The 17,341-nt window shown below is 40.8% G+C and overlaps 1 protein-coding gene across 3 annotated transcripts in view; it reads left to right on the top strand.

Annotated features, from left to right (window-relative positions):
• The window catches only part of LIFR (LIF receptor subunit alpha), a 624,070-nt gene that overhangs the window by 391,835 nt on the left and 214,894 nt on the right, over positions 1-17,341 (top strand). For all 3 annotated transcript variants that reach the window (XM_069627155.1, XM_069627156.1, XM_069627157.1), the window contains exon 4: positions 13,300-13,417. In XM_069627155.1, coding sequence (XP_069483256.1) covers positions 13,300-13,417 — 118 coding nt within the window. The remainder of the gene's footprint in view (positions 1-13,299; positions 13,418-17,341) is intronic.

Raw genomic sequence — 17,341 nt, 5'->3', positions numbered from 1 at the left:
AACCATTTCTTTTGGTCAACCTAAACTAGCCGCCCACAGCTGCCTGTACCACATAATACGTTTATCTGATGCTTTCTATTTGGAATATTGTCAACAATTGTATTCCCTTTCTATTAGTCGTATAGCCACATTATAGCTGCCATCTCCAATATGCAAATGCAGATGGTTTGATGCAGATACAAAGAAGAGCTTCGAAAAGTGAGAAGAGGACTAGGGAGACGGGGGTGGGGTTGGGGGGCCCAGGAGGAGCCGGTAAATATTGGCAAAGGATGCGAGATAAGACAGCAGCATCCATCACGCCATGCCATTCCTCTTTACTTTACATACACGCTTCTCCTCTGACTGGAGATCAATTCCTCACACTTTCTGCTTCACAGTCTCTTTTGTCTGCAAGGTGTTGTTAGGTATTTGTTCTACATTTCATTTAAACGCCTTCCTGATCAATACACTTATCTATCATGCTTTGATAGGCGGCAAATGTCATCTGCGCCTTTAGCTAGGCGCGAGGCTCTAGAGATAGAGGGAGCGCTTTGCATGCAAAGTGTCCACTGCTTTGTGGCAGTTCTTGATGGCATATTGGGCAGTGCGTGACCGTTGTGGGTATTTCCACAGTGTTGTGGACTGTTTTTGTCCAATTTAGGCCCTGCTGTCTGTTTTCAAGCAGCCCGCTTCATTCACAAAGAAGAATCTGTACAGCTAACCTTCTCACCCCCTGTCTTGTTCAGACTTTTGCCCCCTGTGGTCCACTTCTTTTCTAGAAGATGTCATTGAATTTTACGGTTGTTGTTTTAGGTTTGTCTCGTATTCAGCGCCATGTGAGTCAGTGGAAATGTAGCGGGTCACGTTGCAACCAATCAGTACAACAGTCATTACCTGTTATGCTCTCTGAAGTGCCCTGAAACATTAGTTTTACATTATAAGCCATATCGATCATCAAACAAATGTTTAAGCAGAAGTGTGAAAACACCCCTCAGGGTGGCCAGCCACCCCTGCTTGGGCATGCAGTATCACTAGTTTGCTGTTTCTGAACTTTGGAATGTAGGCAAGGTAGGGGTCTTGCTTTTGGTCTGTTGGAAACGGATTACTGTGTCCCTTTGTGACATTAAAAACTCAGGGTCACTAAACTTACATCAGACTATTGCCTGCCCTAAGATCTCATGAAGTCACAAACAATCCTTCAGTCAAGTCCTCCTTGCATTGAGTAGAACTAGAAGGGCACATGCAGAACCGCCCCACCAGGCATTTCAGCGCCCCCTAGGCAAGCTACAGCCAACCATTTCCCCTTGATTGAGGCCTTGCCAGGGTGGTAAGGAGACATAATGCTGACTATGCAACATAGGCAGTTTCGCCACAGTAATAAGAATGTCATTTTTCTGTGCCCAATAATGCAACTATATGAAGATATTTTCATGCTTGCTCTGGCAGTATTGCCATAATAGGAACACATTCATGTTGCTTTCCCCAATAATGCCTCTATTGCCTCTTTAAGAACACACTTCTTTTGCTGTGCCCAATAATGTTAGTATGGCCACTGTAAGAAGTTGCTGTCACGCTGGTTGTTCCAATAGATGCCAGTATTGCCCTGTAACACTACCCTTTAACACTTTTGTCGTGTGGCCATTGTCGAAAGACGCCAGTATTAACACCAAATATTGCAGTCAGTATCTCCTCGACCCATCTATCCCCATGCCGCCTGAATCACCAGCCCTCACAGGTATGCAGATATACTCATATGCACACATGTTCACAAACATACCAACACACAGTGCCCAGGTGCTGCCTATGCACAATGCTGGGGATGCAGATACTCTGCAGTGTTCTCCACAGAGCAATAATCTGACCTGTTTTGAATTGTAACCTTCGGCTTCCAACAAAAAAATGGAACATACCCATGGTAGGTCTTTTTACTTTTATGCTTATGGTGGCCAAATCCTGCTGCACCTGGATGGGATGTCATCGCCATCTACACTAATGTTGTTTTCAGGCAGGGAGGCTCACCGTATTTGGATAGTTCTAAACTGCCTGAAATCAAACACTGTTAAAATTGAGCTTCTGCCCTGTGGATCCCATATTTCTGGCTGGAACTCCCTCCTTTTGGGTGGATGCTTTGGAGACCTCTCTTCTATTTATGAGTAAAGTGACAAATTTAGCGGTTTCTAATGACAGTGGGGTTTCTTTTATGCTGCAAATTAGCAGGGTATTCTGCTCCTCTGCCCAAATTCAGCACTTATTGACCGTTTTGTTTCATTTATCCATCAAGTCTGGTTTGCCAATGCATTTGTATCAGCTGGGCTTGATTTTAGTAATTCATTCTATTTCGGACTCCACAAATACATGATCCTAGGACTAAAAGGAGTGCAGAACACTTGCCAAAATCTTCCTTGTACTTCCCAGTAAGGCCCATACTTCAACCACTTTAGCCACTTTGAAACAATTGTACTGGATACCAGTTGCAGAAAGCCTGACCTTTAAATAATTGTGCATTACTCTAAAAGCCCCAACTTCTTGTGCAATACCTTCAAAAGATATAAAACCCAAACTGTCTTGTTGACTAAAGATCTGAATCTTCTCATGCCCATACAGATCTTCTAGTACAGTGGAGCACCAGATCATTTACATCTCAGACAGTAACACTATGGAATTAGGCCTGTTTCACCAATTAAAGAAAGTTATTGTACTTTCAGAAAACCTCTGAAAACTTTCCTTCTTCCAAAATTATCTGGTAGTTACATTAGTGGTATGATACCAAATTATACAGGGCACTATATGCCACAGCTTGCTCAGCTCCAGGATGTCTCCAGGGAGGAAGTTGCTATTAATAACGTTAATATCAACAGTACCCCTACCAGCATGCCCAATGGCCCTGTGATGAAATGGCTACTGCTATGATATGATATGGCATTTATAACGCGCCTATACACAAGTGTTTCAAGGCGAGACAAAGTACTGGGCTGAGTAGTAGCTAAAGCATCTACTCAGCCCCACACTATCACTAAACCAGCAGTGATCCAAATCATAAAGTTGAAACGGGCACAGCCTGACGGGTATCGCCCCTTAACCTAATGGCATGGAGGAGGTATGAACTGATAAAGATGCGATTAAAAAAAACACCTTTAAAAAAATAAAAGTAGTAGTACCAAAATAAAAGAATGTCAAACAAAGGTTAACTAAAGATAGGATCTTTAATTAAATTTGAAAAATGCACACAACTGGTCCTTGCCTGTAAGGGAAACTACAGAGAATGCAGAATTTAAATGGAAGGGGCACTCTGGGTTTGGAGACAGAGGAGGCCCTGCGGCAAAGGTTTCAGCAGCAGAATGTAAAGTTCATGATGAGATCTTAAACAAATGTTAGAGAAGTGTGGATTAACAGCCAGTCTGGTCCTTTAAAGTGGACCAGGGGGACAGGGCCTCTTCGAGTACCTAATCTTCTTATCTTTAGAGCTCCTCAGCATTGAGACCGGTTTCTAAGCACTTCTGGAGTGGGTATTTGGCATCAGGCAGGTGAACCGGTTGCAGTAGTGGTATGTGGCAAGGAGCACATCGGGACAGGCAGGCCATTGCTAGGTCTGTGTAGCTCACAAGTCCTTTGGGGCTGGAACCAGGTCCCAGCGCTGTCCGTTGACTTCTGAGTTGTTGGGAAACCCAGTGCAGGTCTCCAGAGGCAATATTAGAACCTTGTTCACCCCTTCCCAAACAGGAAGACTTGCAGAGGGCACGTGTGGGCTTCTGTCTGCTCCAGTAGCAGGGTCTTGGTTTCCAGTGCCTCATGTGAGACAGGCCTGCTATGAAGAGAGACGGACTCAAAAGGGTGAAAACCTTTATTTACTAAGGTTCCTGAGTTGGTGTAATGCCTGACTGGCCATAACTCTAAAGGGGTAATTCCCTTAACTGATGTTTTCTAATGGCCGCCGTAGTCTAATAGTCCAAAATTAAAATCTGTCTGTGTCTAAACCTAAGATAGGAAATCTTTTAAAAAGGAGAAATAGCGGTTCAACAAAAAGTGGGAAACCAAAGTTGGTTTCAGGTTGTCTTCTCACCAGGTGCTGTTTGGTCAATGTCACACAAATGAGTTCAATCTACAGGGATGATCGTAAGACCTTCTGCACAGGGCCCTGGTAGTTATTCCAACTACCTTCACTGTCTTTGAGTTCCTTGGGGTTCCCTTCACCAAGCTACAGCTTATTCAAGTTTCAAAACACCATGATAAAAAATGTAACAGTTACTTTTGTAAGATTCTCGGGGTTCCCTTCCCCACACTTCAATCCTTTCAACACTATTTATTTTTATTTATTTCATTTGTTTACCGCACACAAACCCTCAAGCATCAGGGCACTTACATGGAGCCCGTAGGCAGAATAGTTCTTCATTTCATATTTAGACAGAGGTACATATGATAAGGTAAACATGCGGGTACAATAATGGCAGTGTTCATTCATAGGTTACAGAGATGTGAACAGTTTCGAAGCACAAGACTTAAGCGAGTGATTTAAGCGAGCAATTGCAGGATGAGAGCATATTTAGGCAACTAGCTACGTTTTAAGGCCCAGTAGGATTCTTCTACTCTTAGTGGCTGTGGGAGGGCGTTCCATTGTTTTGCAGCAACGACGGGGAAGCTTGAGCCTCCTGCTCTGATTCGCTTGAATTTTGGTTGTACCAGTCTGCGGGTGTAGGGGGTTCTAGTTGGCCTACCTGTTTGGTGGATAACAATTTTTTGGGCTAGATATGGTGGGGTCCTTTTTGATAAACACGTGTGTAATTGTAAGTGTCTTGAAGAGGATTCTTTGCCGAATAGGCAGCCAGTGTACTGCTTTCCTGGCATCAGATATATGGTCATGTCTGGGTAAGTTTAAAGCAACTCGTAAAGCATTATTTTGAAATATTATTACTTTGTGTATGTTGTGGGCGGATGTGCCGGGGAAGAGGACGTTAAAGAAGTCCAACCTTGCGCCTACCACTACCCGTGCAATGGTTAACCAGCTATCTTCAGATAGGTAGGGTCTGGCCGCGATAAGAAGTTTGGTGGCGTATGCTGCAGATGAGGATATGGCATTTACTTGGTGCCTTGTAAAAAAAGCCAACAAGTCTTCAACTTAGTTGGGCCTCTTTCCTTCCCAAAGTTCAGGCCCCTGCGAACTTTCAAACACAAAATCACTTATCAGGATGCTTTCTTTGATAGGCCTCTCAGGGTTCCCTTCCGCCAAGCTTAGTCCTCTTCCAGCTTACAAACACAAAACTTAATATCTGACAGTTCCTTCTTGATTTCATAGGGTGCCCTTTTGGCCCCTCTAATTCACAACACAAATTCAGTTTGTTACGATGAGCCTTTTCCTTATTGACAATCTTTTCCATACACCATCCTTTTATGTTGGAGAATCGGAGGCTTTTACAAAAAAAAAAATGCCAGGCTCTTTGCTTTTCCTGAGCGCTAACACTCAGATCCTTTTCCCCACTCTTTGTTTTCTTCCTTTCACTTTGGATGCTTCCTACACCCCTTTTCCTTCTTCTTTCCTTTCCGTGCACACTTGCACTGTTTATTCCTGCTTTTCTTATTGTGCTTCTGTGCTTCTGGCACCTTTTCTTGACTCTTCTCCTGTTACGGGCCACTCGCACTCCTGTGCTTTTCTTAACTTTCTCTCGTTCCGATCAGTCTTTTGCTCGCATCTGCACTGATCTCCTTTTTGCTTTACTTTTTGCTCCATTTACTTTTATACTTTCTGCTTCGCTTTGCTTTCAGCTGTGCTTTTAGCCTTTACACTTTCTGCTTCACTCTTGCAGTCAGCTTTTACACTTTCCTCGCCTTGCAATACCGTGCCGCTTTTACTGTCTGTGTCTTTCTCCCGCTCCGCTCTCATCCAAATGCATGCCCCCGAGTTTCTCTCACATTCTCCACGAAACTCATGGGAAGCGTTGCGTTGAGAGGCAGTTCCTGAAGGAAATGCATGGTTGAGGTCAGGGTATTAATATTGCTCACGATCAAAGAACTTTCAGGAAACATCGAGCAACTAGAAAAAGAGATAGAAACTCTATCAAAAGATATAACAGGTATTACCAATGCTGAGTCTTTTGCAGAGATATTGAAAGATATTACCATCAAGCTTGAAAGCTACAAACAAGATTTAGAAGCAAGACAAATAAGAAAGTTTAAGAGGGATACTTATGACTATCTAAATAATGAAGTGTGCACATGGGCGGACAAATATTTGAACCAAGGAGCACGAACTAATAACCAGACAAGTGACAAAAGCAGTTCAGAATCAGACACTGCGGAAACAGAAGAACAAGGAACAGATAATGGACCAGCAAGTACGTCCGGGACCAACACAAGACCCAAACAACCATTGAACATGCAAAGGAGAGATTTTTTAGGGTCATGAGGAAGAGGCGAGGAAAGAAGAAAAGAACAAGGAATGAAGACACGGCTTCAGACAAATCGAAGCTAGTTGTTAATGTCTCTTCAAGAGTGCTGTCGAATAAGGAAGTGAGAACATTGGAGAAAGGACTTAAATTTGTCCCGACCTACAGCAGCAACATGTTCAACACCAAAGTCGAGCTCAACAAACTAGTTTGAAAGTTGAAATTGAAGACTTTTTTCGCAGAAACAAGAAACATAGAGCTGGAAATACCACCAGAAACAGAGTACGTCGAATTCAAACCAAAAAGCACATTTAGTCCATCAGTGAATGTACCCTCAATTGACATTTTTCGTAATATTGTGCTCAATGATTTTAAGAAAATTAGATTCCATCCCCCGAAGAGACATAACCTAAGTAGAGGAGAACTATCTCTTATCAAACATTTGTTTTCAGAGACACAATAACAGTCAGACCAGCTGATAAAGGTGACGTATTAGTCATACAGGACACTGAACAATACAATCAAGAATGCCTGAGGCAATTATCAGATCATGCAACATATAGACTGTTGACTCAAGATCCTACAAAGGATATTCTTGAAAAGTTATTAGAGGCTGCTTTAGAGAATGATTGGATCAGCAATAAGACGAAGACTTACTTATGGACATCCTACCCTAAAATGGCACATCTTTATACTTTACCTAAGATACACGAGCAGCTCGATAACCCTCCAGGAAGACCTATCGTAGCAGCTACAGGAAGCATTCTGCAACCACTAGGGACGCATATAGATAACTTTCTTCAGCCGATGATACAACAAACATCTACCTATGCAAAGGATACTACTCATTTTCTTCAGATTCTGGATAACATCGAATTAACATCTGATAACACTTTATTTACTATAGACATGGCCAGTCTATATACAAGTATCCCACACAACTTAGGGCAGAAAGCAGTTGAGAAACTCTTGTTACAAACAGGATCTATAGGAGCGAACAAAGAATTCCTTATGCTATTATTGAAGTTTATCGCCACCCACTCATGCTTTGAATATAATGGAATGTACTATAACCGACTCTTAGGTATGGCCATGGGAGCCACCATGGCACCATCATATGCTAATTGTTTTATGTATGATTTTGAAACTACCCACATCATTAATAATCCATGATTGAAAGATCACCTAAAAAATGGATACGTTATATTGATGATGTTTTTGGAGTGTGGACAGGTAGTCATGAAGAACTCGAGGAGTTTCTGTTTTTTTTTAACAGCATTGACAGTCGTATTCAATTTACAATGAAAATGGGTAACCCCAACGTCCATTATCTTGATGTACAGACAAATATTGAACACTGAGAATTTCAACAACACTATACACCAAACCCACCGACAGGAATAATCTTCTTCATAGAATGAGCTTTCAACCACCAAGTATCCTGCGCAACCTACCTCTTGGCCAAATGCTACGGATCAAAAGAATTGTGAGTGCTCCAACAGAATGTGACAGTGAATTGACCAAACTCCATAAGAAATTACAGGAGAGAGGCTACCCAGAGGAAGATCTTCTTGTAGCCAGAGTAAAAACAAATACACATGACCGCACACAATTGTTAACTAAAAAGCAAAAACGAGATAGTCCAGAGTTGGTTTTTGTCACCAAATATTCAATTCAGAGTCGACAAATTAAAGACTGTATCCTCAAGTGATGGAGCATACTACAGAATGATAACAGAACAAAAGAACTGTTTACAAATCATCTGATGTTCGCATATCAGAAGAGCAATAATCTACGAAACCTATTAGTCGACACTCATAATAAAATTTTGGCAAGCAGAGAACACCAGATAAACATCCGGGCACATTTCCATGCATGAGTTGAGGGAATTGTAAGAACGTAATTAAAGGACCTCACATATCCCACCCTAGAACAGGCGAACAAATTAAATTGAAGCAACATGCTACATGTTTATCAGAGAACGTTATTTATGCCATTACGTGTCCTTGTGCACAGTACTACGTTGGTGAAACCGCGCGCAAGCACAAATCGTGCATCAGATTGAACAATAGAACATCAGCAGTGGCTAGGCATTTTCATGACAATGGATACATAGTTGCACAACTTAAATTTGCCATACTAGAAGCTGTATCCACTAAGGGACGGACCTGCAATATGAAGAGACTGAGAGCTCAGAAGGAAGCACAGTGGAATGAAAGAATGGGATCCATGGCTCCCGAAGGGATGAATGAAGAGCTGGATCTAAGCTGCTATTTATGAATTAATTGGTTTTCTTTCAAACCTATGGACATTGTATAACGGGCATGTCCTGATGTATCTTTACCTCTGAAATAGGTTGTGGGGTGTAAATTATTGTTCTTGTTGCACTTTTTGTTCTTTATTTCTATTTTTTCTATTTTTATCTCGAATTATTATTTATTTTGTATTCTGTTTGTCTATACCATTAGACTTCCATGTAAGCACTACATTTTATATATGTTTTTGTTTAATTTCATGCATCTATTTATAATTCTCCTTTAGGATTACTTGACTTGACTGAGCATTTACTATGCACCTCCGTGTCATCCGTTATTTGAACATGGGGAAACATAGGGATACATTTATCCATTATTACTACCAGAGCATCTCTAAATACTTAATGCCCTGGCATATGTACGCTATGCATTTCATTTACCTGTTTGCTTTGGCATTCACATTTGCAATCAACACAAACTGCGTTAGTCTCATTCCATGTTAACATGGCCGCCTCTTCTGCAAGAGGCTTTTGAGCAAGCTCACACTTCACAACATGGCTGCCGGACACTAGCAACGGTTGCCTCGGCAACCATTTTACAACAAAGCAGTGACTTTGCTGTGCACGCACGTGAACGCGTTCGGCACCAGCATAGTCCGAGGAGTCTCTCCAGAAGTAAGTTAGCATGAGTATGTATGAATGGGAAAGTGGAGCACGATGCTCTCAAGAAAGCATGTCAGCATGAGAGATTTCTTGGGATAACGTAGACGGGTTATCTTTTTGTAGGCAGAGAAGCTGACCGCATATGAATCACACGGCGACTTTCGTCAGTGGAATTGAATGTTTGTTACAGCAGTAGCGCTTTTGTCACAGGTTATTGATGCAGCTACAGGTAGTCTTTTTGAGATTATATAAATCTCGTACTATTGATTATTTACTATGAGTGATTAAGCACTGCATTCATGATGTCGGTACATTTTTCCTTCTCTTTCCTTTTATTATTTTTTCATCTTTGTGATTTGTGGGATACACTTTACACAAATGGAATCTGGGTAATGTATACCTTTATGGGAAATTTAAACATGTGACTATATGTGTGTGCTATACACTTTATGGATATGTTCTGGAATTGTTAACGCTGCTATACCTATGCGGATGTACCGTATGGTTGCCTTAACATTTTTTTCATCTCTTGTTGATGACATTTATGCTTTGAATGATATATTTTTTGCATTTATACTGTTGATAATGTGACCAATGGGCACACAAATATTTATAATCACATGCCCCGAAGAAGGTTATTATTACCCGAAATGCATAGGCCATTTATGTGACATATCTGCTATTATAAGAAACTTATTGAAGTATATCGAAGACAAATCTACTTTATAATTACGTTGAATTAAAAAATCTTTTTGAAAAACAGACCAGAATGTTTTAGTAACTTTAATTATCGAATTACACCACTTGATTGTGGTCCTAGGGTGTGCAGCCCGCAACGCTGGCCTCACGGCCAAGGTCCTTTCTTCTGAGGTCAGGGTCTCACCACTTGCCCCTCAGACATCATTGTGAACGTGTACTCTGCTGAACCAGGTTGGCAGAATGCAGGCCGCGCTTCTCCAAGTCCCTGTAACTCTCCATTCAGGCGATCCTCCTTGACTTGTCCAAACCCAAGGTCGGGATCCAAAAGTGATGGCCCTTCCATGGCCACCTGAATAGAAGATCCAGAGGGAGTGGCTGGGAGAATACTGTCCGTTTTCTCACACTCAGTTGCAAATGACCTTGTCCATGCAGTAGTTTTGCCCCACATGTGCCCCTGGAATGGGTAGGTGGAGGAGATGTCATCTTCCTTGCAGCCTTACTTATTCACCTCTATGGCAGAGAACATTACATCTGAAAGATAGTTCCAAATGAGTTTTCCTTGTCTGGAAGTCCAAAGATGAATCAACTAAGGTGAACCCTTAACCCCTCATCATGTTATTGCTATACATGAAAAACGATCTTGGATATAAGTCTCCTGTAGTACGTGTCTGCCCACATGATCCACCTGCATAAGCAATCCTCTGAAGAGCAATGTGGACAGGATTGCCCTCCTTCGGACTGTTATTTGCCAACCGAAAAAACGAAATGCCATATGTCAACTTAATTGGAATCGCTTTTAAAACTACTGGCATTACCCCCCTAGTTTGAGAGGTAAACAAATGAGGACTCTTGGAATGCTGCCTGCTCCCAGCCATCATATTTAACTAGAGTCATTGGAGGTAACACACTCCCCACGGGTCCCATGACACCTCTGTCTCCTGCCCTCTTTGCCAGCGATCCCCATGACCAGGAGTGAGGCCAAATAATCTAAAGATTAAGCTCAAGGGGGTCTCTGGTTAAAAGAGGCAAGGTACAACAGCTAACATGGCACTCCTGCAATGAGGTGAGCGCTTACATTGAGTAGTGTGGAGGAAAAAGGCAAATATATATATAAATGAGTGTCTACAGAATGTTTATGGGAAATGTACATGAGTTTAAAGAAAGTAAGAAGAATATGTTCATTCATGATAGACTAGGGCTCTATATTCACCACTACGCCTGCCGTTTAGAGAAAGTCTCCATAATAAATGATATGCTTGCAGTCAGAATGGAGGAATGAAACTTGTCAATAGGGATCTAGAGGATCTGTATTATTATTGATGAACATTTTGATGCGATTTCTCTCTGTATATACTGAACTCTCTACAAAGTCTCATCTACAGTACAACAAAATGGATTATCGTATAACTCACGGCAGCATCTTATAACACAATTCTGATAAATTGTTAAATGTTTACCTAGGAATCCAAATATATCAAACGACTGTCATAAGTCATGAATCATGACCTGTCCATTGTCCTTTATTGTAAATTGCCTGCCAACCTTTGTTTCAACGCTAGGTCTTTTTCAAGGCATGCAGTATATCCAATCCTTTATCATCAATTAGTAGGTAGCTAGTCATGAGAATGAGTCAATACCTGGCTGGCAGAATGCATGCTGTATCATTTCACAATTGAAAGATTCTGTGTCTTAGAATTGTTGGAAATTTACATGCAACATAATTCTAAGACAATGACAATGGAAAAGTCCTAATTAATTATATTCTTTTGATATATTTGGATTCCAAGATAAATATTCAACAATATATTAGGGTTGTTTGATAAGATAGCACCATATGGTATATTATCACCCATTTACTAATACTGTATTTACTCAACACATTTGGACCCCGCTGGCTTAGCAAAGTTCTTTAGAAATATGCTTTCATTGCCGAAAGTATATTTAGTTTCATAAACGAAAGTTACTTTAAAGGAATGAGGATAGAAGAGTGTCTTAATTGCATTAAGGGTGCCCATCTGTGTTGGTTATCTCTTGACATTTGGCTTCACATAGAGGACCATTGTGCTATTTGGGAGGACTGAAACCCTCCTTAGTTAAGTAAATGCATACAGAACACCTATGGTTTTGTAAGTGGGTAAAATGCAAATAGTATATGGGGTTAACACAGGCTTCAAGGACTAGGTTGTCCATGTTCAGAGTGGGAATCTCAAAAATGTTTGGTGTGGCAAGAGTGAGTTGAGCGCTAGTTATCTGTTGTGATTGGCTTGAAACATTACACTATCACTGTTATATGAACTCTTTGCTAGTTGTGTGCCCCATATGTCCCACCTTGTAATATGTTTTTTTTTGTGTCACTGAGATGAAGTTTGTAAAAGGGGTTGTTCCGATAACCAAGTTGTTTGTGTACAGAAGAATATTGCTAACAATTTCAATAGGTGTTGCATGAAGTAGCTCTCAGCAAAAGATGGGTCACAATTATTTGCATTGGTTTTTTTCTTGAAAGGTTTGCGACTTGGATTTAAGGTAGGTAGGTAAAAGAGGGTTACTAATTGAAGGACATGATTAAGGGTCACTTGTGAGCTACAGTCACCCTCTCACAAGCAACAATGGCCACCTCTCGCTACCAACACCTCCAAACCTAACAGCAACCATGCTCTGGCAGGATGTTCCCTTTCTCCCACAAAGCTGTGTTGCACCAAAAAAGGGAATGCCACATTGCAATACGCACTTTTAGTGAGCATACAACTCATATCAGCACTAGTCTCCTCTTCCACAGTTATTAGTTAAATCTAGTGATGCTCTCAATTCTAAAACCTTAAGATGCGTGATGTGTTTAGGCTGGCTAAATTATGTGTTTAGGCTGGATTTTTATGATTTTAGGCTGTGATAAGATCTGCAAGGATCCGCTGTGACACACTAAATAACAATGTTTAAAAAAAGAAACAGTGCCACAATTGAGTTAATGCAATGCCACCATATAAAACATCACACTGTGCTGTTTCCTGCTAAAGTGCGTTAACCTATGTTGTGTTGTCCTTTGTTCTGTGGCGGTGATGCGACTACTGGTGACCTTTTAGTAGCAATTATGTTTCTCAACTTCTACTACTGACTCCTACTTACCACCTCACCCTGCGACCTACATTTAACCCATGTGCAATCGACCGGCTTCAGCCTGCTGCACACAGCATGATGACACATTAGATACCCAACCTCTGATCACCTACATGCAGGAAAGTCATTCACAGAACACACACACTTGTACGCTTTTAACCTATGTTCTGTTAAACCGAAAGGGTATGACCATGCATTTGTTTCAATTTTCTTTAGGTTTCCCGGAAGCACCAGAGACGTTCAAATGTATAACACATAATCTGCAGACTTGGGTCTGTTCCTGGAATAGTTCATCAAATGCAGTCCCCAACATTACCTATGAAGTATGCTATCGGTAAGAATATTAATTTGCATATTTGCTTAACCAAAAAAAACACTCATTTGTGGTAGAAAAGTAATGGGATTATCAGCTACACTAGACATCTTTTTTCACAATAAAAATGTGGTGTTTTTATTTGTGTTTATTTTGCAATCTAGACTTATTTATTCATTTGTATTGTCTTCTAAAAAAAATGAAAGTAAACACAACAAAGTATAGACACCCGCTTTAAATGGCTGGAAGTATGTAAATAGCCATATCCAATTTAGACTTTTAACTCTCCCCTAATTTATTTAGTTCAATTATTTTCTATTGGAAAAGGGATTGACATCCATATCAACACCACCATTAATTAAGAATGGATGCACGTATTGGAGTTGCATGAGTTGGCTAACTCAACACCTTACCATTTGAAAGGTTCAAGATAGAGATTGACCATTCATGTACTTCTTGGTCTGCTTCTGGTGACCTTGCATTGAGGTTGTTCGATTTATGGTCTCCTCCGTCTTTTAGCTGTTATATTAAGGCCTAAAATCTTGGGGCGATTTTGGATGCGAGGCTAATGCAATTCCTGTGTGGCTTGGTTGTCAGACTGTGTAAGGCTGTGCCTTTAATGTGAAATGATAAAGCATCAGCTTAAGCAGACAGCTGCTATACAGGAGTAACATTGAAACACATAGAAAATGATGTCTCCCAAATTAGCGCACATCTATTTGAAATAACTCAACATAGATCAACATTGTTGTGTCATGAAGTTTGTTTAATCAGGTATCCTGTATACACATATAATTTCTTATAAGAATATAAGCCTCATACTAGCCTATGAAAAATGATTACTCCAAGTGTGTTAGTAAGAGTTGTGAGGAACTCATGGTGGCAACAAGTAAAACAGACAAAAGTGATCAGAGTTCAAGGGTGTTTATGAGCAATGAATGCTGTATGCAGGTTGGAAAAAAGCCTAATCTAAACCTAAATCTAAAATGGGAGCAAGCGTCAACCATCAAAGGAAAAATAAAGCAGTCCTAGTGGCGTTGTGTCAAATAAAAAGGCATATAATAAGAAACCTATTGCCAAACCTTACAACTAATACAAAAAAAAGACTCTGGGACTGCACACATCTCTTAATTGCGCCACAATTGAATTTCACAGTTTTGAACACTTGGTCGTAAAAAAATTTGTTATTTGTTGATGGCCCTTATTGATTACACGTGTTTCGGCACACTCCTAGTGCCTTCCTCAGATCAGGGCAATGTCTATTTACTAGATATTAATGATACAACATAAGATTAGAAATTTAGCAAATAAAAAATTATAAACATTACAATTACAGAGAAACACAATGCATATTGGATTCATATGTTTCGCAAATTCCCCAAAATAAAACTTAAAAAATAAAAATATAAAATAAAGATGCATGACAAATTGAGGCATTAATTTATAACCATAAGCAACATTAATTAAATGCACAGACCCATTTGTAAACAAAACCAAAAATAGTTGACACATACCAGTCAGAAGTCGAACAATCAATTGGAGGAGTGTGGAGGTGGGAGTGAGGGGTAGTTGAAAATATAGGGAAAAAAAGAAAAGAAGAAATGAGAGTATTTGAGTCCATGGTCGAAATCACGAAGTTGCATTGATTCACTTATACGAAAAATCCCAAATGGGTAAATCTAGCTTACCCATCCACTGATTTAACAGCTACAAATAACGTGATAGATGGCTGAGTCCCATCAGACTCCAAACGATTTCTAAGGGAACCGAAGTAAAACATCCGAGTCACTACGCTTTATTCATACATTATTATTCTATTCAAACATGCAATCATGTGTACAAATTCCTCTAGTACGTATTTTGCATAACATTAACATAGGTTTCCCTTCAGGAAATCTAAACTTGCTCCCATTCAACGTAGCGTTTCCGCACAGCAGTGCGATCTGAACGGTTTTCAAGTTGTTACCCAAGTAATATCACATTTTATCATTGTGTGCATTAACAATAAAGAGCTTATACGGGTGAAGATATCAACCGAAGTTTGGAACGCGGACCCTTTGTTGATTGGTGCGTTATTGTGTGGGCTGAGCAGACCCCTAGGGATTACCTTACAAGTTCAATTTTACTGCATCACGCGTCGGGTTCCTAAAATGGCGGACGCCATTCTATGTTATTTATATATTAGATGTTACCATAGTAATGGTATTTGGTCCTACTTCTGTTTCCGTACTATGACAGCTGTCGGCCATATTTTAGTGGTAAGGACCTAATTATCTATGGCAGGTTTGTACGTGTTCTTATACCATTTTGAATTAAAACAATCCTAAACTGGAGTATAGGCCCCATTATTTATGATCTCTCTCAAAACTTATTTACATATGGATCTAGTCCGATATCACATCTCGAGGAGTGTTATCTCCTCCAGGTGCATGCTGGGAGAAGTAGTCCCTCTGAATTTCTACGGCAGAGCGGGCCTGGGGATAACACCCGCAAACCTTTTTATTTTGCTGTATTCCGGCCTGCTTCTCAGGCGCTTATCTCTGATCTATACAATACCGAACACAAATTTTCCCAAAGAACATTTTTTACAAACATTATTTATAGAAAGTATGACATTTCTTTGTCTGTGTTGAGGCCGTTTTCTACACTTCTGAAGAAATTGATGAGTTTGGCCTCCTCTTGACGTAACAATAGTTCCTGGTTGCCTCCTCTGCATCCCAATGTCACTTTTTTGAGCCCGATGAATTTGATGTGTTGTTTGTTGTCCATCTGGTGGACGCGCTGCCAGTGGTCCGCTAGAGGTAAATTCTTGTCCTGGCTTCCAATCACTGCCAGGTGTTCCCTGATCCTGAAGCGGAGTTCACGAATCGTACTGCCAATATAGATTTTCTCGCAAGTGCAGATGATGGCATATATAACATGCTTACTTTTGCAGTTTATCTGTTCTCGTATCTTGATTTGAGGTCCATTGCCTGCCTTAAAGATGTTTGTCATAGGTGTGGCATATTTGCACATAGTACATGTGCCACACTTTCTAAAGCCTGGGCTGGATTCTTTTAGCCAGGTCCCAGTTGTCTCCTCCCTTTCTTCTGGTAGTAATGACGGACTGAGGCTCTGTTTCAGGGTTTTGGCTCGTCTATAGATCAATGACGGGTGGTCATGTATATAAGACTCGATGTGAGGGTCCAATTTAAGTAAGTGCCAGTATTTTCTAAGAGATCTCTTGATAACATAGTTGTTTGCGCAGTATGTAGTAATGAATCGCACCTTATCTGACGGATTAGGTTTCACCTGTTGCGTTAGGGTTTGTGTCCTTGGAATTTTTTGTGCTTTGTTATAGGCAGTTTCAATACACTTCCTTGGATAGCCCCTGGCTATCTCCAATACGAGATGAGAGTTCAGCTTTAAACTCTCGAGCTTTCCCAGCACAAGATGACAGTCAGCTATCAGGACCGTCGATGGTCAAGTCTTGTTTCACTTGAAAGTCTCTTGCCTTCGAGGAACTGACCGGTTCAAACAACAAAACAAAAGTTCCATTAACCAAATTATTTAGGGGGATAATGGTTCACCCCTGGTTCCCACTCTAGTGGGTGCTAACCCATCACTTATCGTATTCCTTAATTCATAAATGCAATTTGGATGATCGCTTCACCCGTGGATTTCCCTCGGTTGGGCTTGGACCCCTCTTGATTGCTAGGTCTTGGGTGATGGCTTCACCCCTGGATCTCCCTCAGTCATGCTCAGACCCCTCTTCTCTTCAGCAGGATTTCTGTTCCCTTAATTTCTCAATGTCTTTTCAAACCGTTCATAGTGGACATCCCTCGGCTGGGTTCACGTCTGTAAACACACTGTTTCTTGGGACTTTGAATTTCTCCCCTCTCGTCAGCATCCCTCGGTTGGGTTCACTCTTGTTAACTTCATATTCACAATTGCTTTCGATTGACA

This window comes from Ambystoma mexicanum, chromosome 6p (assembly GCF_040938575.1).
Source record: "Ambystoma mexicanum isolate Mex_15411 chromosome 6p, UKY_AmexF1_1, whole genome shotgun sequence".
NCBI classification, from domain to species: domain Eukaryota; kingdom Metazoa; phylum Chordata; class Amphibia; order Caudata; family Ambystomatidae; genus Ambystoma; species Ambystoma mexicanum.
This window is presented reverse-complemented; position numbering and strand designations above follow the sequence as displayed.